At 38.8% G+C, this 23,832-nt stretch overlaps 1 protein-coding gene and 1 pseudogene across 2 annotated transcripts in view; both read left to right on the forward strand.

Annotated features, from left to right (window-relative positions):
- The first annotated feature begins 511 nt into the window (after positions 1-511).
- On the forward strand, positions 512-12,730 carry LOC115846944 (serine/threonine-protein phosphatase PP1-gamma catalytic subunit-like; annotated as a pseudogene).
- The window catches only part of CTSS (cathepsin S), a 39,988-nt gene continuing 17,473 nt past the window's right edge, over positions 1,318-23,832 (forward strand). Inside the window, exons 1-8 of one of the 2 annotated variants that reach the window (XM_030846247.2) lie at positions 1,318-1,456; positions 12,671-12,765; positions 13,726-13,852; positions 16,703-16,825; positions 17,664-17,813; positions 19,355-19,582; positions 20,427-20,589; positions 21,474-21,576. In XM_030846247.2, the coding sequence (XP_030702107.1) occupies positions 12,740-12,765; positions 13,726-13,852; positions 16,703-16,825; positions 17,664-17,813; positions 19,355-19,582; positions 20,427-20,589; positions 21,474-21,576 (920 nt within the window). In that variant the 5' untranslated portion in view covers positions 1,318-1,456; positions 12,671-12,739. Of the gene's footprint in view, positions 1,470-12,670; positions 12,766-13,725; positions 13,853-16,702; positions 16,826-17,663; positions 17,814-19,354; positions 19,583-20,426; positions 20,590-21,473; positions 21,577-23,832 lie in introns of both variants that reach the window. The other variant, XM_060299860.1, reaches the window with a different exon arrangement.

Genomic DNA, 23,832 nt, shown 5'->3' on the forward strand with positions numbered 1-23,832 from the left:
ATGGATGTGAACTAGATTTATTGTGGTGATTATTTTGCAATCCATACAGATGTTGAATCATGACGTTGTACACCTGAAACTAATGTAATGTTGTATGTCAATTATACCTCAATTAAAAAAAGAAGAAAGAAAAAAAGAAGTGCAAAACTTATACTCTGAAAACTACAAAACACTGTTGGAAAGAAATTCAGAAGACCTAAAAAAATGGAAAGACATTGCATGTTCATGGACTACAAGATAATATTAAGATGTCAACACTCTGCAAAATTGATTGATCTATAGGTCCAAAACAATCCCTATCAAAATCCTAGCTGGCTTCGCTCTCGTGGTTCCTCTGGGGAAATAAAGATGAAGCAGGGAGTGGGGCGATTGCACAGGTGGCGGATCCAGCCATGGCTTCTGCCACCTGCGCCACCACCATCTCTGTGCTCGTGGCGTGGGAAGGGAGATGTGAATCCCGGGCGCGAGACGGCGGCTGCGCTGCTGCTGCAGGGTCGGCGGCCGGAAGGCGATGGCGGATACAGATAAACTCAACATCGACAGCATCATCCAACGGCCGCTGAAAGTGAGAGGGTCCAAGCCTGGTAAGAATATGTAGCTACAGGAGAATGAAATCAGAGGACTGTGCTTAAAGTCTGGAGAGGTCTTTCTCAGTCAGCCTATCCTACTAGAACTTGAAGCACCACTCAAAATATGTGGTGATATCCATGGGCAATACTATGAGTTGCTTCACCTTTTTGAGTATGGTGGTTTCCCTCCAGAAAGCAATTACCTGTTTCTTGGGGACTATGTGGACAGGGGAAAGTCTCATTGGAGACTATCTGCCTCTTACTGGCTTACAAAATCAAATATTCCGAGAATTTTTTCTTCTTAGAGGAAACCGTGAATGTGCCAGCATCAATAGAATTTATGGATTTTATGATGAATGTAGAAGAAGATATAACATTAAACTATGGAAAACTTTCACAGTCTGCTTTAACTGTTTATGGATAGCAGCCTTGGTGCATGAGAAAATATTCTGCTGTCATGGAGGTTTATCACCAGATCTTCAATCTATGGAGCAGATTCAGAGAATTATTCGACCAACTGATGTACCAGATCAAGGTCTTCCTTGTGATCTTTTGTGGTCTGATGCCAATAAAGGTGTCTTAGGCTGGGGTGAAAATGACAGAGGAGTGTTCTTCACATTTGGTGCAGAAGTGGTTGCAAAATTTCTCCATAAGCATGATTTAGATCTTACATGTAGAGCCCATTTGGTGGTTGAAGATGGATATGAATTTTATTTTGCAAAGAGGAGGTTGGTCACTCTGCTTTCTGCACCCAATTATTGTGGAGAGTTTGACGATGTGGGTGCCATGATGAGTGTGGTTGAAACACTAATGTGTTCTTTTCAGATTTTAAAGCCTGCAGAGAAGAAGAAGCCAGATGCCACGAGAACCCGTAACACCTCCAAGAGGTATGATCACAAAGTAAGCAAAGAAATAGATGTCATTTTGACACTCTTTGTTGGGACTTATAATATACAGTATATAACCTTCATTTTTAAAACTGTAATGTGTGTTGGTCAGCTTGCTCAAATAGTGTTTGTGGCCCTGCCCCCTTCCATTTTTGACTTAATAAATGGTATTTGCTGGTTATAATAGCAAATGACTCTCCACTCCCAAGGAAAAATGTTTTGTTTTGTTTAGTTCTTTGTTCCTTTTGCAAACAACTTTAATGAAGGTGTTAAAGCTGTACACCCCAGGACAGTTTATCCTGTCTAAGGGGTGAGTGTACAACTGATCTTTTTTTAATTCAGTACAGCCCATGAATAATGTAAATGCTCATTTTCTTTAGGATATAAAGAGAGCCCTAGGGTGCCCAATCTGTTCCTGTTATTGTCATAAAATGCATACTATTGGATAAAAAAAAAATCCTAGCTGGCTTCTTTGTAGAAATTGACATGCTGACCCTAAAATTCATATGAACATTAAAGGGATCCAGAATAGCCAAAACAATCTTGAAAAAGAATAGAGTTGAAAGAATAAATTTCTTGAAAAAGAATATACTTCCCAGTTTCTAAACTTACTACAAACCAACAGTAGTAACCAAGACCATGTATTACTGGCATAAGGATAGATTTATAGATCAATGGAATAGAATTAAGAATACAGAAATAAACTCTTTTATTTATGTTCAGTTAAGTTTCAGCAAGGGTGCCAAGACAATTTGACAGGGAAAGGAATAGTCTTTTCAACAAATGGCGCTGGGACAACTGGATGACAACATGTAAAAGAATGAAGTTGGAGTGGTACCTCACACCATATATAAAAATTAATTCCAAATGGTTTAAAAAAACTAAATATAAGAGCTAAAACTATAAAACTCTTAGGAAAAAACATAGGGTCTTCCTGACCTTGTCTTAGACATGACACCACAAGTACAAGCAGCAACAAAATAAATTGGACTTCATCAAAATTTAGAACTTTTGTGCATTAAAGTGTCTCAAGTGAGACACTTAAAGTGACTCAAGAGAGTCAAAAGACAACCCACGAAATAAGAGAAAATGTCTGTAAATCATATATCTGACTTTAAAAGTAATATCCGGAATATATAAAGAGCTACAACTCAAAAAACCCAATGCAAAAATGGGCAAAGGATTTGAACAGACTTTTCTCCAAAGATGGACAAATAGTCAATAAGCACGTGAAACTATGCTCATCACTAGCCTTTAGAGAAATGCAAATCAAAACCACGATGAGATATTACTTCACACCCATTATGGTGGCTATTACAAGAAAAGCAAACAATAGCAAGTGTGGGAAGGATGTGGAAAAATTGGAACTCTGGTACATTGCTGGTGGGAAGATAAAGTGGTGCAACTGTTGTGGTTTTGAAGCTTCCCCCCAAAGTTAAACATAGAATTACCTTTTTTTTTTTTGCCATGCTGCTGGGCTTGTGGGATCCAATTCTCCAACGAGGGATCGAACCCCGGTCTTTGGCAGGAGAGCATGGAGTCCTAACCATTGGACCGCCAGGGAATTCCCTATAAAATTACAATATTGATCTAGCAATTTCACTCCTAGATATACATCCAAAAGAATTGAAAACATGGACTTAGACAGATACTTGTACACCAGTGTTCTTAGCAGCATAATTCACAATAGCCAAAAGGTAGAAACAAAGTGTTCATCACCAGATGAATGGATTAACAAAATGTGGTATATACACACAATGGAATATTATTCAGCCTTAAAAAGGAATGAAGTGTTGATACATACTACAACATGTAAGAACAGTGCAAACATAAGTGAAATAAGCCAAACACAAAAGGACAAATGATTCTACTTACATGAGGCATTTAAAATAGACTAATTCATAGAGACAGAAAGTAGAATAGACTAGAGGTATTACCAGGGGCTTCGGGGGGGGGGCAAAATAGGGAGTTATTTCTTAAAGGGTGTAAATTTTCTGTTTGGAATGATGAACAATTTCTAAATGAGGGAGGTTATGAGTATGTGGGGTCGAGGAGTATATTGGAACTCTTTGTACTTTCAGCTCAATTTTGCTGTGAACCTAGAACTATTCTAAAAAATAAAGTCTATTTTTTTTTAAAAAAAAGTTCTGGAAATAGACTGTGGCAATAATTATACAATATTGTGAATGTACTTAATGCCACTTAATTGTATACTTAAAAATAGCTAAAATGGTAAATTTTATGTTATGTATTTTTTACTACAATAAAAAAAAGAACCAAAGAGAGAAGTTCTAGTAACTAGTTAAAGCTTTATTATCTAGCCATGTGATTTTGAATTAAACATTGCTGCATGTTTAATAACAACTGTTTTGTTGTTATTCCTGTCTTTTCCGCTTCTCTTACAATCCATATTAGAAAATTCCGTCCCTCTGTCTTCAAAATATAATATGAATCTGGCCACGACTTTACATCCACCACAACCCACACCCTCCAGTTTAAGTCCCCGTCACTTCTCCCCTAGATTCTGTGGTAGGACTACTAACTTCCCTACTTCCACACTACACTTCCTCTACTGTAGGCACACTACAGTCTATTCTCTGGACAGCAAGCAGGTCATATCACTCCCCTGTGCAAAGCCCTTCCATCATACTTTCATTTATTTAACATGCTAGACTGTTCTGGGACAGTGACAAAAATCCATGACCTCATGGAGCTTATATTTTAGTGAATTTAGAATATAATACAAAATTCTTAAGCGACCTACAAGTATGATCTGGTTCCAGCTTACCTCTCTGACTTCATTTTAGCCCATGGCCCTGTGGAGAGCATTTCTCTAAACAAGATTAGAATTCTGTTGGAAAGGAAGTAAGGGGTGAATGGTTGTTAAAAAATGTTCATACCTACATTAAAAAGTGCTTACCAAAGTTCCCTCCCCAGTGAGACAACCCAGGGCCTTATCTGGTTACTGTGTTCAGCTCCAAGACCAGAATTTTTGGCTGATGTATATAGTCTTCCTCGTCAAGTTTGGATATGGCCCCTTGAGGCCTGGCAACCTAAAACTTAAGTTATCTATATCTAAGCTATCTTAAAAATGATGGAGAAGAAGAAATAGTATAACTACAGTGAAAGTCTAATTCTGGAAAGGGGAGAATGGATGAAAAAATAGTTCACAGTTATCATTGATCCATAGCATACCTTATACCAACTAGGCAGGAATACGGAAGACTCCCTCCCTGGGGGTGGAGTGAGTTTTTTGGCCAGCCAATTGGGAACCTCCAAATTTGTTCTCTGTGGGAATCTTCCTTACTGCCACCATGGCCCCTGTTTTTTCCTGCTAGATAGATGGTCTTGCTTGTCCTTATTCTCCATGGCTATACCAGAGGTGGGCATGGAGTAAATGCCTTTTCTGGAGATGGACTACTCAACTTTAGCTGTGGTACAAGTTGGGAGCCTAGAAAGGCAATAGACTGTTAGGCTTAGGGATTCTTTGGCACTAGTTTCTGTGACAGCTCAGTAGCCTTTGGTTCAATTCCTTCTGCTAGTTCCCACAGCCAAAGATTTTTTTTCCTAGTCACTGTAGCCAGAAGGATACAAAGCTCTGATGGGCTAGCCTTGGGACCTACACGTACCACTGGAACTAGAGGAGAATGTTGCTTCTCTCTTAATCCCGTGAGTGTGTGTGGGGGGGAGTTCCCCATTTTAAAATCAGGATGCTATTGCCACAAGAAGAGGAAATGGAGGCTAGGTGGCAAATAATATACACTTAAAGACATGCTTTAGCTCAAGTGTTCTCCACCTCTATAGAGAAGACTGATATTCACATTTGTGACACATTTCCATGGATACACTCACAAAATAATGTCAGTCTCTGGTAGCTATCTATAAACCCCCCTATCCTCTCCCAGAAAGCATATTGAAGTGTACTTATATCAAAGTGATGTTATTACAGAGATAACCTTAATCTACTCTAATTTTTAAATGTGTCACTTGCAAATTTTGACACTTTATCATTACTAACAAATTTCTTGTGACTTACCTTGTGTTACCTTGTGACACAAGTGTGTCACAATTGTTATACATTTGTTGGGGGAAGGGTCTTATCTGTGGCACCCCAGTACTCCTGAGTTATGTCTTGTTTTGATCTCTTAATAAAATTAACCTTCCTTCTTTGAGCACACATTGCCACGTGACAGAGAGAGGCACCCAGGATAATGGGGGATGTCTATTGGGATCAAATATCTCCAGAATAATGCACCAAGCAGATAATCTATACAGAAAGTATTAGAAATACCGTATGTTTTCAATTAAAACATTCCTATCTTTCCCAATGATTCAAGAATCCTATTTTCTTTCTTCAGAAAATATAAACTAGATAATTAATTAATTTTCTAGTCTCCTATACTCTATTAAGGGTGTTCTTCATCTCACATTTGTGTACTTCTTGGGCAAAAGGGTCAGTAACAAGCGAGCTATCTTAACTATAAAAATAATGTACGTTATTAAATTCCTAGCATAAAGTTAGTCACTTGGGTAAATTAACAGAGAGTAAAACTAACATCAGCCTCATCCTAAAATTCAGAGTCCTTTTCTTTAAGACCAAGTAAGATAGTTCCTCAAAGAAACTTGAAGCAGCTAACTTTCAGGGTCCATAAGCCTGAGAGATGGTGACTTTAAACCCTGGAGAAGGGGGATTTCCCTGGTGGTGCAGTGGTTAAGAATCTGCCTGCCAGTGCAAGGGACACAGGTTCAAGCCCTGGCCCAGGAAGATCCTACATGCTGCGGAGTAACTAAGCCCGTTAGCCACAACTACTGAGCCCACATGCCACAACTACTGAAGCCCACACACCTAGAGCCCATGTCCCAACAAGGGAAGCCACCGTAATGAGAAGCCCGCACACCGCAAGGAAGAGTAGCCCCTGCTCGCCGTAACCAAAGAAAGCCCTAGCACAGCAATGAAGACCCAATGCAGCCAAAAATAAAAATAAATAATTAAATTAATTAATTAAAAAAAAAAACCTGGAGAAGGCACTAGGCTTCCTTATTTGGCTTTCATTTTCCTTTTTGATATCATTCAGGAAATGTTTCCTCATCTGTGATGGAAGGGAGGCAGCATTCTAGAGAAGATTAAGTACTGTACTACTGCAGATTTCCTCTCTTTAAAAAAAAAAACTCTAGTTAAATTTGCAACAGCAAGTTTGCCCCATTTCAAAGGAAACTAATGTGCAAAAATCCAATTTACAGGTTTAGAATGTTGCAGAATGAGTTTTAATTTTATGAAATGCACTAAGTGTACCTGAGGATAGACTATATAATGATGTGTTCCCCTAATGTTTTTAAATACTGTAGTATGATTGTTTACAGATTTTTATATACGAAGAGGAGAGCAAAAGAAGCAGAGAAACCTAAGGCTAAAAGCCTTAGAAGCCATGGCCGAATGGGTGATGAATCAGAAGTGAAGATAAAACATGTAGAAGATTATAATTAGAAAATTAATCCAATAAATATTTATTTGTTTTTGCCTAAACATGTATTAAACAGAATACAAAGATAAGTAAGACAGGATCCTGTATTCTCAAGTCAGCTGGTGAGATGAAACCATCTTATGTGATGCAAACAGAGAATAAGTTCAAAACTGCATGGTACAATTTGTTTCTTAAAAGTATATAGAATATATGGGCTTCCCTGGTGGTGCAGTGGTTGAGAGTCTGCCTGCCGATGCAGGGGACGCGGGTTCGTGCCCTGGTCCGGGAAGATCCCACATACCGCGGAGCGGCTGGGCCCGTGAGCCATGGCCGCTGAGCCTGTGCGTCCGGAGCCTGTGCTCCGCAACAGGAGAGGCCACAACAGTGAGAGGCCCGCATACCTCAAAAAAAAAAAAGTATATAGAATATATGTGTATGTATAACTGAATCACTTTGCTGTACACCTGAAACTAACACAACACTGTAAATCAAATATACTCTAATATAAAATAAAAATTATATTTTAAAAAAGTATATAGAAATGGAAGATGGTGAGGTAGTCAGAGAAGACTGGGAAAGGCGATACTTGAAGTAGAACTTGCAAAGTAGAGAGGCCAAGGAATAGAGAGAGTCATTTCAGAAAGACACGAATGACCGTGCAATGTGGGGGCCCATGAGACCAGCTTGACTACAACAGAGGGTGAAAGTTTAAAAAAATCTACTCTAAATTGAATTAAGTGCCTAAGGATGGGCCAGATTATGGGGAAATGCAGCAGGCAACAGAGAGCGTTTGTAGAAAATAGCTTGATTAAATGTGGTGTTTTTTATTTTATTTATTTATTTATTTATTTTTGGCTGCATTGGGTCTTCGTTGCTGTGCACTAGTTGCTGCAGGTGGGGTCTACTCTTTGTTGCGGTGTGCGGGCTTCTCATTGAGTGGCTTCTCTTTGTTGCAGAGCATGGGCTCTAGGCGCGTGGGCTTCAGTAGTTGTGGCACATGGGCTCAGTAGTTGTGGCTTGCAGGCTCTAGAGCGCAGGCTCAGTAGTTGTGGCGTACAGGCTTAGTTGCTCTGAAGCATGTGGGATCTTCCCGGACCAGGGCTTGAACCTGTGTCCTCTGAATTAGCAGGCGGATTCTTAACCACTGCGCCACCAGCGAAGTCCCTAAAAATGTGTTTTAAGAGAACAATTTGGCAGTGATGTACAGAATGAGATTGCAAGGTAGATTGGATTGAAGATTGTTGAAATAATTTAAATCTTGTCAGTAAATATTTATTGAGTGCCTACTATCATTGCATTCTATACTGTGAAGGATACAAAGAAGAGTAAGATATACATAACTCCTGTACTGAAGGGGCCAACAGGTAGACTTGTATGACAAAGACATAAATTAAGTAGAGAATTAAGAGGATGATTTTTCTGGTCTCAGAATCTTTGAGTTTGCCATAAGAGAGCCTCAAAGTACTGTAGAGGCTCAAAAAGAGACATTAAGTTGGGGATAAAGAAAGGTTTTTTTGAAAGAGGTATCTTTTGAGATGGGCCATGAAGGAGGAGCAGGATCTCAAGAGGCAGAGATGAGGGAAGGAAATTCCAGACAGTGGGAAGCAAAATGATTCTGTTGGGAAAGTACTACTTTAAAACTGGGTTCAATCCCAGGTCAGCAACAAGTTCTGTCCTCTTGAACAAACTATACAGCCTCTCAGAACTTTAATTTCCCCTCTGTAAAATGAGGATAATATTTGTCCTACCTCACAGTGTTGTAAAGATTAAATAATAATATATGAAGAGTATAGCATGCTCACTGGCATATAATTGGCGCATCCAACAAATGTTAGCTAGGACTGTTATAATAATAAAGTGAGTAAAGAGTGCAGAGGATAATAAGCATAAATGTCCTGGAAACATGAAGAAAACTACCTGCTTTGAGTGTAAGATTTATGTGAGGATAGTTGTCTTGGTCTGTTTGGACTTCTATAACAAAATACCGTAAACTGGGTGGCTTATAAATGACAGAAATTTATTTCTCACAGTTGTGGAGGCTGGGAAGTCTAAGATCAAGACACTGGCAGATTCAGTGTCTGGTGAGGCCCTCTTCCCGGTTCACAGATGGCTGTCTTTTCGCTGTGTCCTCACATGATGGAAAGGCAAAGGGAGCTCTCTAGGCCGGAACTGTTCAACATAAGCCTGCAATGGGTTGTCATGTTAGAAAGAAAAGAATCTATTAAAGAGCACTAATCTCATGCCAAACACAGAGACTCAGGATTCAGAAGCCAATTTGAATGTTTTCACTGACCAAAGATGGGACAATATGAATATCAATAAGGATAAAACTGCATTGAATTGAAGCACATAAAATTTGGTTAAATCCATGAATTCATAATGATACAAGAAAAACTCAATGGTTTTGCAATGTATGGACCTTATTTGGATTGCAATTCAAACAAACCATTTTTTAAAATGTATAAGATAGGGAAATGTAAATACTGGCATGTTTGAGGACATTAAGAAATTATTGTTAATTTATTTTAGATGTAATCATGGTATTGGGGTTTCATTTATTTCAGAGTCTTTATGTTTTAGAGATACACACTGGAATATTTACATCTGAAAGAATCTGATATCTAGTATTTGGTTCAAAATAATCTGGGTAGTGGGAGGGTAAATAAAGCAAGACTGGCCCCGTATTGATAATTTTTGAAACAGGATAATGGTCTCACGGGTGTTCATTTTGCTATTACTGCTCCCATTTACCATCACAACAAAAAGAATAAAATACCTAGGAATAAACCTACCTAAGAAGACAAAAGACCTGTATGCAGAAAACTATAAGACACTGATGAAAGAAATTAAAGATGATACCAACAGGTGGAGAGATATACCATGTTCCTGGATTGGAAGAATCAACATTGTGAAAATGACTATACTACCAAAGCAATCTAAAGATTCAATGCAATCCCTGTCAAACTACCAATGGCACTTTTCACAGAACTAGAACAAAAATTTTTACAATTTGTATGGAAACACAAAAGACCCCGAATAGCCAAAGCAATCTTGAGAAAGAAAAACGGAGCTGGAGGAATCAGACTCCCTGACTTCAGACTATACTACAAAGCCACAGTAATCAAGACAATATGGTACTGGCACAAAAACAGAAATATAGATCAATGGAACAGGATAGAAAACCCAGAGATAAACCCACGCACATTAGGTCACCTTATCTTTGAAAGGAGGCAAGAATATACAATGGAGAAAAGACAACCTCTTCAATAAGTGGTGCTGGGAAAACTGGACAGCTACATGTAGAAATTAGAACACTTCCTAACACCATACACAAAAATAAACTCAAAATGGATTAAAGACCTAAATGTAAGGCCAGACACTATAAAACTATTAGAGGAAAACATAGGTAGAACACTCTATGACATAAATCACAGCAAGATCCTTTTTGACCCACCTCCTAGAGAAATGGAAATAAAAACAAACAAATGGGACCTAATGAAACTTCAAAGCTTTTGCACAGCAAAGGAAACCATAAACAAGATGAAAAAGCAACCCTCAGAATGGGAGAAAATATTTGCAAATGAAGCAACTGACAAAGGATTAATCTCCAAAATATACAAGCAGCTCATGGAGCTCAATATCAAAAAAAACAAACAACTCAATCAAAAAACTGGTGCAAGACCTAGGTAGACTTTTCTCCAAAGAAATATACGGATTGCCAACAAACACATGAAAAGATGCTCAACATCACTAATCATTAGAGAAATGCAAATCAAAACCACAATGAGGTATCACCTCACACCAGTCAGAATGGCCATGATCAAAAAATCTACAAACAATAAATGCTGGAGAGGGTATGGAGAAAAGGGAACCTTCTTGCGCTGTTGGTGGGAATGTAAATTGATACAGCCACTATGGAGAACAGTATGGAGATTCCTTAAAGAACTAAAAATAGAACTACCATATGACCCAGCAATCCCACTACTGGGCATACACCCTGAGAAAACCATAATTCAAAAAGAGACATGTACCCCAGTGTTCATTGCAGCACTATTTACAATAGCCAGGACATGGTGCCAACCTAAATGTCCATCGACAGATGAATGGATATAGAAGATGTGGCACATATATACAATGGAATTTTACTCAGCCATAAGAAGAAATGAAATTGAGTTATTTGTAGTGAGGTTGATGGACCTAGAGTCTGTCATACAGAGTGAAGTAAGTCAGAAAGAGAAAAACAAATACCGTATGCTAACACATATATATGGAATCTAAAAAAAAAATGGTTCTGCTAAACCTAGGGGCAGGACAGGAATAAAGACGTAGATGTAGAGAATGGACTTGAGGACACGGGGAGGGGGAAGGGTAAGCTGGGATGAAGTGAGAGCGTGGCATGGACATATATACACTACCAAATGTAAAATAGATAGCTACTTGGAAGCAGCCGCAGAGCACCGGGAGATCAGCTCGGTGCTTTGTGACCACCTAGAGGGGTGGGAGGGAGACGCAAGAAGGAGGGGATATGGGGATATATGTATACATATAGCTGATTCACTTTGTTATACAGCAGAAGCTAACACAACATTGTAAAGTAATTATACTCCAATAAAGATGTTAAAAAAATTGTTTTCCATAATAAAAATCTTTTTAAAAAAAAAACTAGATGGGGGACTTCCCTGGTGGTCCAGTGGGTAAGACTCCATGCTCCCAATGCAGGGGACCTGGGTTTAATCCTTGGTCAGGGAACTAGATCCCACATGCATGCCACAACTTAGTTCGCATGTTGCAACTAAGAGTCTGCATGCCTCAACTAAGAGTCCACATGCCGCAATGAAGATCCCGCGCGCCGCAACTAAGACCCAGTGCAGCCAAAATAAATAAATAAATAAATAAAAATCTTTTTAAAAAATAAATGAATAAATAAAAATTTAAAAAGCTAGATGGCTACAAACATGAAAATGTCTGCTACAGGTAAGAATATTCAACATTGTAATGATACTGAGTCTCCACAAATTTATCTATATGTATGTGTATTAAACTTTATTTATAATACATATAGTAATTTAATATAAATATATCAATTTAAATAAAAACTCAGAATTTTTCAGGAAGCTTGATAAACTGATTTTTAAAACTCATATGGAAAAGTTAACAGGCACAAAATGTTAAGACAACTTTGAAAAAGAAGAACAAACATAGGAGTGGCAGGGGTAACTTACCCTATTAGACATCGAGACATATTCAAAGCTATTTTAATTAAAACTGTATTGAAGGGACAATAGATTAAAAAAACAGATCGGTGGGCTCAGAAACTGACCCATGTATAAATGGGAATTCTCACCTGGGTGAGAATTAGACAACAGTAGATCATGGATGAGTTGTGTTAAAAAGAATAAGGTGGATTTTCCTAGGAAATCATGGAGGAAGCTGGGATTTCAGGAACTTAATCCTAATCTCTTCATAGCTAAAGTTTTCCATCTGAAAATTGTTGTTTCTAGGTAAAGTGAATAATCAAAATGATGAAAAATTAAAGGGTAAACATGTACTGGTGTTATTTTGCTGAGCTTTTTCTACTGATCTCCTCTACTGGGGGCTCTTTTTGATGGTTTACTGCACCTGCTTTATCTCCAAAACTGCAGTAAGAGAGCCAGATGTAGCAAATCTAGTTAGATTTTAAATGAAACTGAAATGAAAGTTCACTTCCTCATTGTGGATACCTCATGTGACAAGTTCCAATTTCTTTTTAAAGTCATTTTAACTGAAGTCTCTTGCTGCCTTTGAAATCTTTGGAGAGAGCCCACCATCAAGCATTCTTAGTATGGGAGCACCTGCTGGTTCTATCATGTACGTACTGTCTGTTCTTTTTCTCCTACTTGGTCCTTAAATCCTTCATTTGTGTTTTTCGCTTACTCTGCCTGCCAGGTTTTACATCGTTTGTTACAGGAAGTAAACTACAAAAATCATTGTTGCTCAATTTGCCTCTTCTTTTTTTGACTAAAAAGAGTCTATTTTTGAAAAGTTAATGTCTGCTTAAACATCTAAAGCCTGAGGCGGACACATAGCTTTCTTTGGAATATAATTTGAAGAGTTACATGGTTAAAAATCCAGCTGTTTTGAATTTTAAAAAGTGGAAAAGAAAGTAGAATCCAGTTTGAGGGAGTTAGTCACTGAATTTCTGTTGAAGTCTCTTTGTATTAAATATACAAGTGGTGTTTTCAAAAGCAGTTAACCTCTTCTTTTGAAATAGATATTTTGATTTTTAGGGGAAAAGAAAGGTTAACAGGTAAAAATGATCCAAGTATGGGAAAGCAATACACAGGAGTTGTCTTTTAACTATCTCTGAAGGTTGTGGATAGACCAGTTAAGAGGAGCTTGTGTATTCAAAAATTATGAAGATAAACTGATTTTTCAAAGGTATGCCTTCTTCTTAAGGATTTTTTTTTTTTTCTGGAAAGGAGGAAAGAGGATTTCCCTTGGTTAGATTTGTTGTCAAATCCTGTCAAGTCCCTGCTTCCTCATCTCCACATCCCCCCAAACTTAGATGTAAATTTGGCTTACCAGGTATCAGGAAACTTTTTGAAAATCACTTTTAAAGTGCTACTAAGAATTGGAAGTGGTATTTCAGACAAAAATCTGCATTACTCCCTGTCACTGTATAATCCAGAAAGTTTCCTGCATAATTCTGCTTTGTAATATTCTGTCCCCTTGACAGACTCTGCATTCCTACTTTTTGTTGTGAAAAAAATATGGTCACAATAGATGCAGCTAACAGCTACTCTTCCTATGTTACCTTTCCTTTAACAGAATGAAATGGCTGGTGTGGGTGCTCCTGCTGTGCTCCTCTGTGATGGCACAACAGCACAGAGATTCCACTCTGGATCATCACTGGGATCTCTGGAAGAAAACCTATGGGAAACAATACAAGGAACAGGTAGATGGGCTGCCACTTGAGCAATTTGCTTTTACTCAAGTACCCTACATATTGTGACAAGCAGTGTTTTCAATAAATGTTACACACTCCTCTCTTGCCAGATTCTGTTCTTGGTACTAGAGATACAACAGGAAACAAAATAAAGTTCCTATTGTTTTTTTAAAAAAGTAAATTTATTTCTTTTTGGCTGCGTTGGGGCTTTGTTGCTGTGCACGGGCTTTCTCTAGTTGTGGTGAGTGGGGGCTACTCTTTGTTGCGTTGCGTGGGCTTCTCATTGCGGTGGCTTCTCTTGTTGCAGAGCACGGCTTCTAGGTGCGCAGGCTTCAGTAGTTGTGGCATGTGGGGTCAGTAGTTGTGCCTCACAGGCTCTAGAGCTCAGGCTCAGTAGTTGTGGCGCACGGGCTTAGTTGCTCCGCAGCATGTGGGATCTCTCTGGACCAGTGCTCGAACCCGTGACCCCTGCATTGGCAGGCGGATTCTTAACCACTGCGCCACCAGGGAAGTCCCAAAGTTCCTGTTTTTATGGAGCTTATATCCTAAAAGGAGAGACAGGAAAGAAGTAGAGAAAAATAAAGCAAGGCATGGGGGAGTTGGAAGGGTCCTGTGTGATGGCTGTGAGGGGTTGGGAGTGATTATTTTATACATATGATAGAATGGTCAGGGAAGGCTTCACATATAAGGTGACATTTGAGCAGAGAATGGATAGAAGCCAGGGAGTAAGCAAAGTAGAAAACTGGAGTGAGAGTCCCAGGCCAAGAGGGAAGGAGTGCATGTCTGAGGAGCAAAAAAGGCCTCTTTCAGTCCCCGGCATAGAGAAGCACTGGCAGATATTACTTCTTGACTCTCACTTCCCAGTTTTTACTTTTATTTTTATTTCAAAACATACTTCTTGATTGATTTTAAGATTTTAACCCTGGTGCTTCAAATAACTAAGTCCTATAACTGTATAATATTTCTGAGTTTGTAAGCAAGGATTATATATTTACTTATTTGATGTATGGTTTTTGTATAAAAATGGTCTGAGTTGTTTTCTTAGTACTGATGAATTTCACCCTCACCCACTCCCCTTTAGGACCAGACCTCTAATTTCAGCGTTGACTAGAGTTAGATGTGCAGTTAGCACTACTATTTGGTTAAATGAATATTATCTCACTTTTTAATGATTCTAGTCCATCAGGAGGAATGAAAATGACTTTTGATTAGTATCCTACCATTAAAATGTATCTCAAAGTTCTCTTCTTTTTTTTCTTTCCTATACTTCATTAGATTTATTTTTTCTTTATTTCATTTTTTCCCTCTAGTGGTTTGGAAGTATATCTGTACATGTCCATTACTGGGGTAACAGTAAAATCTTGCTCCAAGACAGAGTGACTGCATCCAGACTTACTACCTAGAGCCAGGGCCTAGGCCTGGGTTCTAATACTCAATGAAATGAGGCAGAAAAGAGTTATTGCTGACTGCTCATTGGGCTACGGCTTGTCGTAAACTCCGGCCTTGGGGGTGGAGGTGAGGGTCGGCGATTCTAGGAGGCACCATGTACATTGCATTCTATGTAAATGAAGCTCCTGGAGGGCAAAAAATCAACAGTCTGAATATGAATTCACTCTGGATAAAATTAGGATAATAGGACCAAAATTATTTTTAAAACTATGTATAATGGAATAACATCTGCATGAATGAACAAGAAATTGTGAAATGTATTAGAAATCCAATTAGAAATCTCAGAAATGAAAAAAATATAGTCATTGAAATAAGAACTCAATTAAAGGGATAAACTCCAGACTGGAAAGAGCTGGATAGAATCAGCAATCTGAAAGATAGTACTGAGGCATTCATCAAGAAGGCAGCACACAAAAATAAAAACGAAAAACTATGAAAATGCAGGTAAAGAGATGAAAGAGAGTTTGTGGCTCCATCTGATGGAATGGTGGAGAAGCAATATTTGAAGAGATACTGGTTGAGAATTTTCCAGATATGAAAAAACATGTTCCTGAGTCCTCCAGTCAAAAGTGCTTTCTGGGCATCCCTGGTGGCACAGTGGTTGAGAGTCCGCCTGCCGATGCAGGGGACACGGGTTCGTGCCCTGGACTGGGAAGATCCGACATGCCACGGAGCAGCTGGGCCCGTGAGCCATGACCGCTGAGCCTGCGCGTCCGGAGCCTGTGCTCCACAAGGCCCGCAACAGTGAGAGGCCTGCGTACTGCAAAAAAAAAAAAAAAAAAAAAAAAAAAAGAGCTAGGAATTTATAATCAGCTAAACTATTTTTCAAGAGTGAGGGTAAAAGAGAAAATATATATATATTTTTTTATTTTTATTTTTTTTGCGGTATGCAGGCCTCTCACTGTTGTGGCCTCTCCCGTTGCGGAGCAACAGGCTCCGGATGCGCAGGCTCAGCGGCCATGGCTCACGGGCCCAGCCGCTCCGCAGCATGTGGGATCTTCCCGGACTGGGGCGCGAACCCGTGTCCCCTGCATCGACAGGCGGACTCTCAACCACTGTGCCACCAGGGAAGCCCAAGAAAATGTTTTTAAAAAACCTATAATCATTAAGTGAGTTTACCACTTACAAAGGATATACTCCAACAAACTGCAACTTCTAAAGAAAACTTTTTAGCAAATTGAGGAAGTTCATTGTGTATATCTGAAATGATATTAATCACCATCAGAGCAATTAAGAGGAAGAGTTAAGATTACTGTGCAATTTTACCAGTTATATTGGATATATTCATTTATTTGTATGCTCCCAAACAGATCCACACTTAATAGAATGGTTCATAATATGTTTATTTTCATTATTGAACACATTTTTGAAGGATTCAGTATAACTATGTTCTTCTTCCTTATATTTTAGAATGAGGAAGTAGCACGGCGTCTCATCTGGGAAAAGAATCTAAAAACTGTGATGCTTCACAATCTAGAGCATTCAATGGGAATGCATTCATATGATCTAGGCATGAACCACCTGGGAGACATGGTAGGTAAATTATAAATAATCCTATTTTCATCTCTGGATAAACAGGATTTCTGTCTCCCCAAAGGCAATTTGAAGGCAAACAACAAAGGAGTGTTTTCTGTATGTGTATAAAATTAGAAAACAGAATTCAAGGACATAAGAATTTGTACAGATTGCTTCTTTGGTCCTACTGTGATCACTTTCCTTAACAAATCCCTTCTTTAAAGGAGTATTTTTAACTCGCAGACCCCTGTTACTTTTATTTTTAGTAATTCTAGAAAGCATTGCCTAAAGGCTACTCAAAATATTTTAGAATAAGTTAACATAGTTATGTAAGTCTAAATTTATAATTTAATATGGTCCACTTGCTTTCTTAATGGGGGAGTGTGGGTATTTAATATCACAAATCATCTCCCATTAGTTATTAGATTCTGTTCTACCCTACAAAACTTTTTCACTGTGGCCAAAATTAAGAATCATAGTACCCCTTGGAAAGGAACACCCTAAGTAGATTAAATGCAGGAATCTCTTTTATAATTCTTTCTCACAAGGAAAACCAGTTTAGTCCACTTTTTAGACAACGCTTTTATAAAATTCTGCCTTGCTTTGAACCAAAAATCTGCCTCTCTGTAACCTAGTTTTTATCATTTTCTTCTTCTCCTTCCCAATGCCTAACTGTGATGCCAATGGCAAAGTGTAAGACTAAAGAGACCCAGATAATTCACCTACCAGATAGTTACCTATGTTAGTCACAGCTACCACTTGTTTCTCTCAGTTGTTAAATATATTCACAGTTACAGTTATCAGGATATTGAAAAGAAGGGTATAAGTGAAAGGAGCTATGTATATATCTTTGTAGACCAGTGAAGAAGTGATATCTTTGATGAGTTCCCTGAGAGTTCCCAGCCAATGGCAGAGAAATGTCACTTTCAAGTCAAACCCTAATCAGAAATTGCCTGATTCTCTGGACTGGAGAGAGAAGGGGTGTGTTACTGAAGTGAAATACCAGGTGAGTATTGTCATCCCAGGCCTCTGTACCCCAGATAGAGATCTCTCTTCCTTAAATACTGAGTCTAGCTACATAATCTGGCAGTGAATCTCACAGTCCCTTAGGTTCCTTTCTAAGTATGTTTGCTATTCTTGTCTTCCCAACTACATTGTGAGCTCCTGAAGGGCCAGGACCACATATGATACTTTTTGTATTCCCCACAGTGCTGAGAACATCAAAGGTTAGAACCATCAATATTAGACTAAGCAAAAAACTGTGAATTAAGCAAGTAGGTCTTTAAGACAGACCTTTAGCGTTCATGCTATCCATCAACTGCACTGGACCCTCCACCAAGCCGATTACTTGAGAAATAGTATCATGTGTGTGAGAGAATTTCAATCAGGAAGTTTACTCCTCCAACTCACTTATGAATTTCAGGGTTGAAGGAGAGGAAAAACTAGAGCTAAGGGTGGCCTGTAAATTGTAGTGGTCAAGTTAATTCATGACTAGGCTTATGTTGTTAGAATAAGAAATATGGACTTTATAAATTTGTTCCTATGTTTTTGTATTTCCTTTAATTTGCTTGTAAAAAAAAAAAAAAGAAAGAAAGCTACAAAATCCTAAATTAGTTAGGGATATCTAAGGATAAAACACATGTATCACCTTAGAGGTCAGGATAAGGGAAAAGAATCAGTGTCCTGAGCAGCTGCCCCAGCTTGTGACCAAAGAATAGAAAAATTAAGAAGTGAATGATACTGCTAATCTCTTATTCTTTTCCACCTAGATATTTTTCTTTCAACTAGTTTTGGGTTTCTTACTGGAGCTTCCCTAAAACAAAAGTATAAGAAGACCCAATAAACTACATATCTAAGTGTTAACTATAAATAATTTAATGAGATCCTTTCTCTGGGTGCTTGCATTTTAGGGGGTGATTTTGCTTTGACCAAAGGCAAATTGAATTTGCTTCCTTCCACTAGAGAGCAGAGTGGGATGAGGTGGAGAGAGAGAGAACAATTATGATGTGGCTTAGAACACTCTGCACCTTTTTAAACTAAAGCAACTTTGTGTTTTTCTGTTTGTTTATGCTTCCCTGTAAAATATCTTATGACCAAAAAAATTCTATAGCTAAAAATGTCTGGAAAATGCTAACCTTATGATTCAGGCATTATTTGGCAGAAGGAAGAGTATTTTAGGTCAAGGGAATCATCCCAGTTCCTCTCAAAAATCACTTTACTATTAGCATTTATCTCCCTTACTATGGGGTGAAAATAGCTGGGATTTGGTACATGCTCAGTAAGTACTGTTTCTTAATATATTTGAATATGGCAATTATGCTCTGAGCTCAGCCATTCGTAAATATTTATTAAGGTTAGACCTTGCCCAGAGAACAATCAAGTATTTGGTCTTCATTGCCATGGCCTAAGGGAAGAGGAAACTGTAGTGGGGGGAGCTCTTCCTGGATCTGCTGAAAGTGCTGACATGTTGGGAGTTGCCCAGTTTGTGTTATGGAGGTCATCCTTACTGACTCTGTGATTGCCCTTGTGACTTTGTCTCTGTTTTAGGGCGCTTGTGGTGCTTGTTGGGCTTTCAGTGCTGTGGGAGCCCTGGAAGCACAAGTGAAGCTGAAAACAGGAAAGCTGGTGTCCCTGAGTGCACAGAACCTGGTGGATTGCTCAACTGAAAAATATGGGAATAAAGGCTGCAATGGTGGCTTCATGACAGAGGCTTTCCAATATATCATTGATAACAACGGCATCGATTCAGAAGCTTCCTATCCCTACAAAGCCATGGTGTGCCACAAACAAACTTTTTGTGCCACCCCTTGACCTCATGCTATCCCTCCAACTCACTGTACTAAACTTATCACCAAGCCAATTGCTTGAGAAGCAGTGCTGCTTGGTGTGTGTGTGTGTGTGTGTGTGTGTGTGTGTATGAGAGAGAGAGAGAGAGAGAGAGACTGAACCTCCATCAAGAATTCCTAAATTCTCAAGAGTTCTCTTTCTTATGCAGCAGCCTACTTAATTTATCAGTGGCACAATGATTTTTAAACAAGCAAGCAGAGTTCATGATTAAAAATAGATTTTCAGGGACTTCCATGGTCTAGTGGTTGAGAATCCGCCTGCCGATGCAGGGGACACGGGTTCGTGCCCCGGTCTGGGAAGATCCCACATGCCGCGGAGCGGCTGGGCCCGTGAGCCATGGCCACAGAGCCCGCGCGTCCAGAGCCTGTGCTCCGCAACGGGAGAGGCCACAACAGTGAGAGGCCCGCGTACCCCCCAAAAAAAATTTTAAGAAAAAGATCTTAAAGCTCTAGTCTCGAGTCTTGATGTAGTATGCCCCTAACAATCCCCTTAGAGTCTGAGAGACATTACCCTGGCAAATTTGCACATATGAAGATGTATACAATTTAAAGCAATAGAACGGTTCTGTATTTCCTCTTTTATTGGTGAAACATAGAACTATTAGGGTCTGGAAGATTTTATGTTTCTTTCTTTAAAAGGAAGAAGGATCCTTAGACACTTGAAAAGACTAAATGAGGAAAGAAAGCATATTTGAAATCCAGACTTAGGATACTGTCGATTTATAAAGGAAGTTGAAGTATACTTCTTTATCTGATTTATCCTTTTCCCACAGGATGAAAAGTGCCAGTATGATGCAAAAAATCGAGCTGCCACATGTTCAAGGTATATTGAACTTCCCTTCGGCAGTGAAGATGCCTTAAAAGAAGCTGTGGCCATCAAAGGACCTGTGTCTGTTGCTGTAGATGCACGCCATTCTTTCTTCCTCTACAGAAGTGGTAAAAATCCAGACATGTTATCCTCATGCTCTATACTGCCCTTGCACCATAAGAAAGAATATTCTTCTTCCCCATCACTATGTCTCTGGATGCTTAGATTAGGTTAAATGGAATCCTCCACCTCATATCATTTCATATACATATTTTTATACCCAGTTCTAATTAGTAAAGTAACAGTTGTCAAAATTTACTAAGAGTACAGGCCAGGTACTATGCTAAATTCTTTCTGTGCATTATCTCATTTAATCCTTACAATAGCCCTATTTTACAGATGAAAAAATTAAGTCTTAGGTTAACTTGCCTAAAGTCATACAGTCTGCAAGCGGTCAGTTGGAATTAGAAACCGTGCTGCCTGACTCCAGAGCCTGAGCTCCTAGCTGCTGTAGCCGCTGTGGAGTGTAGGTACAACACAGTAGTGTACAAGGAGGGCGCCCACTAAGGGTAGAGAATTGTATTAGACAAACTAGAAGGTTATCATCTTTTTTTTTTTTTTTAAACCTCACCTTAAAGATCATTTAATTTAGTAAAGGATGACAATGTATAGAACAAACAATTTAGGAATATATACATAGAAATACAACAATATAAGTTAAAAAATAATCAGGAAAAGGTGGCAGTTCATCAAAGAAGATTTCTGAGGGAGCTGTGATTAGACTGATGCCAAACTTGGCTAAACAAACAAACAGACAAACAAAGCAACAACAACAAAAAAACCCTGACAAATACAGCATTGATGGCAAAGAATCATGAACTCTAAATAGTTTAAATGTGAGAGTATATGTTCCTGACATATACCCAAAACAGTCTAATAAAATAGCATTTTCAAATGTCCTTCATTGCCACACATCACTTACTCTTGTTCTCTACCCATATTTTATTCTCAGGTGTCTACTATGACCCCTTGTGTACTCAGACTGTGAATCATGGTGTACTGGTGATTGGATATGGTAACCTTAACGGGAAAGACTACTGGCTTGTGAAAAACAGGTACTCACACTTTAATGTATATTTAAGTAAAATCAGGAATTTGAGGGAACCTCAACCAATGCTTTCTTGTGATTATGATGATCATCATCATGATACTGAAAATGGTGAATATTTATAGCTTCTTATAAAGTGACATTTTAAATTACTCAGAATTCTTCACTTCCTATTCTGCAGTCAGCTCTTGGTTTTCATGATTTATCTTCTACAATACTTCTCTGATCATTCCTTGTTGGTCTCCTTTATGAATACCCATTCCTCTGCTTAGCCCCCAGTTGTTGGTCTTTCCTCCAGGGCTCCATCCTCTGCCCATTACTCTTCTTATTCTACATCTTTCTTGGATACAATCATTCCATTCTTATGATTTCAGCTATAACTATATGCTGATGGCTTTCAAATCTCTAGCTCTAGCTCTGACCTCTGCCCTGAACTTCAGACTTATTTATCTGGACACTTGCACTTCCACGTATCTTAGTTTCTCCAAACTCAGCATGTCCAGGGAACCCAGTGCCCTCCCTACCATTTCGTTCCTTCTCAGAACTTCCCATCTCACTAAAAAGCAACACCACACAACATAGTTACCCAATTAGGTACTATGGATTTGTCTTAGATCCTCCAGATCCAATCAAGCAACAAGTCAAACTAATTTTACCTCATATCTGTCCTTGATTCTGCCCCCTCTCCATTTCTTCTATTATTGCTCTAGTTGAGACATCTCTTGCCTGGACTCTCCCTGTAGCCATCTAACTGGTCTCCTTTACTCTTTCTTTTTCTTTTTAATTAAAAAAATATTTCATTATTTTACACAATTTTTAAAGGTTACTTTCCATTTACAGTTATTACAAAATATTGGCTATATTCCCTGGCTTGTACAATACACCCTTGAGCCTATCTTACACCCAATACTTAGTACTGCCCACTCCCCCACCCTGCCACTGGTAACCACTACTTTGTTCTCTATATCTATGAGTCTGCTTCTTTTATGTTATACTCACTAGTTTATTGTATTTTTTAGATTCTACATATAAGCCATATCATACAGTATTTATTTTTCTGTCTGCCTTATTTCATTTAGCATAATGTCCTCCAAGTCCATCCACGTTGCTGCAAATGGCATAATTTTCATTCTTTTTTATGGCTGAGTGGTATTCCATTATATATATACCACATCTTCTTTATCCATTCATCTGTTGATGGACACTTATGTTGTTTCCATATCTTGGCTGTTATAAATAATGCTGCTATGAACATTCGGGTGCATGTATCTTTTTGAATTAGTGTTTTTGTTTTGGTTTTGGATATATACCCAGGTCTCCTTTACTCTTTGTTTGTTTGTTTTTTACGGTACGCGGGCCTCTCACTGTTGTAGCCTCTCGTGTTGTGGAGCACAGGCTCCGGACGCGCAGGCTCAGCGGCCATGGTTCACGGGCCCAGCCGCTCCGTGGCATGTGGGATCTTCCCGGACCGGGGCACAAACCCGTGTCCCCTGCATCGGCAGGCGGTCTCTCAACCACTGCGCCACCAGGGAAGCCCTCCTTTACTCTTAAATCTGTCTTTTATACTGCTTCCAATCTGGTTTGTCTAAAATATAAGTCTGGGCTTATACCTCTTATACTTAGTACCATTCATTGTGAGATGAATGTTCACAATGTAGAAAAGATGAGTCGCCTATGTCTGGTCCCTACCTGTCTTGCCAGCCTCAATTCCTGGCACTTGTCTCACATTTTTCATTCTAGTTATATTGAAACATACACAGTTATAGTTCCCATACATATCATTTTACCTTTAATATCTTCATATCTTGGTTATGCTGGCCCCTCTGCCTGAAACATCCTTTCTCCTCACTTGGTTTATTCCTCCTTTCCCTTCAAAACCAGCTCAGGCATTATCTATACCAGAAAGTTTTCCCTAAATTCTTGGGCTAGGCAAAATGTCTTTTTTTCTATGCTCCTAAAATATCCTATGCATACTGGAATATTTTACACATTATATTTAAATTGTATGTTCACCTAACTGTCACTCCACTATTCTGTATGTGTCTTTGGGGCAGAGATTATGTCTTGTCTTTGAATCCTCAGCACAGTATGTGGCACCTAACAGCCCCTCAATACATGAATTAGCTGACATCCATAAAACCCACAAACAAAAGTAATGTAGCTTTCAGAGGGAAAAAAAGAGGAAATGTGAAGAGTTGAGAATTAAACGTGTCTCCTTGTATTAGTTTCCAAGTTTCTCCTTGTATTAGTTTTCCAGGGCTCC

Source organism: Globicephala melas, chromosome 1, assembly GCF_963455315.2.
Source record: "Globicephala melas chromosome 1, mGloMel1.2, whole genome shotgun sequence".
NCBI classification, from domain to species: Eukaryota; Metazoa; Chordata; class Mammalia; order Artiodactyla; family Delphinidae; genus Globicephala; species Globicephala melas.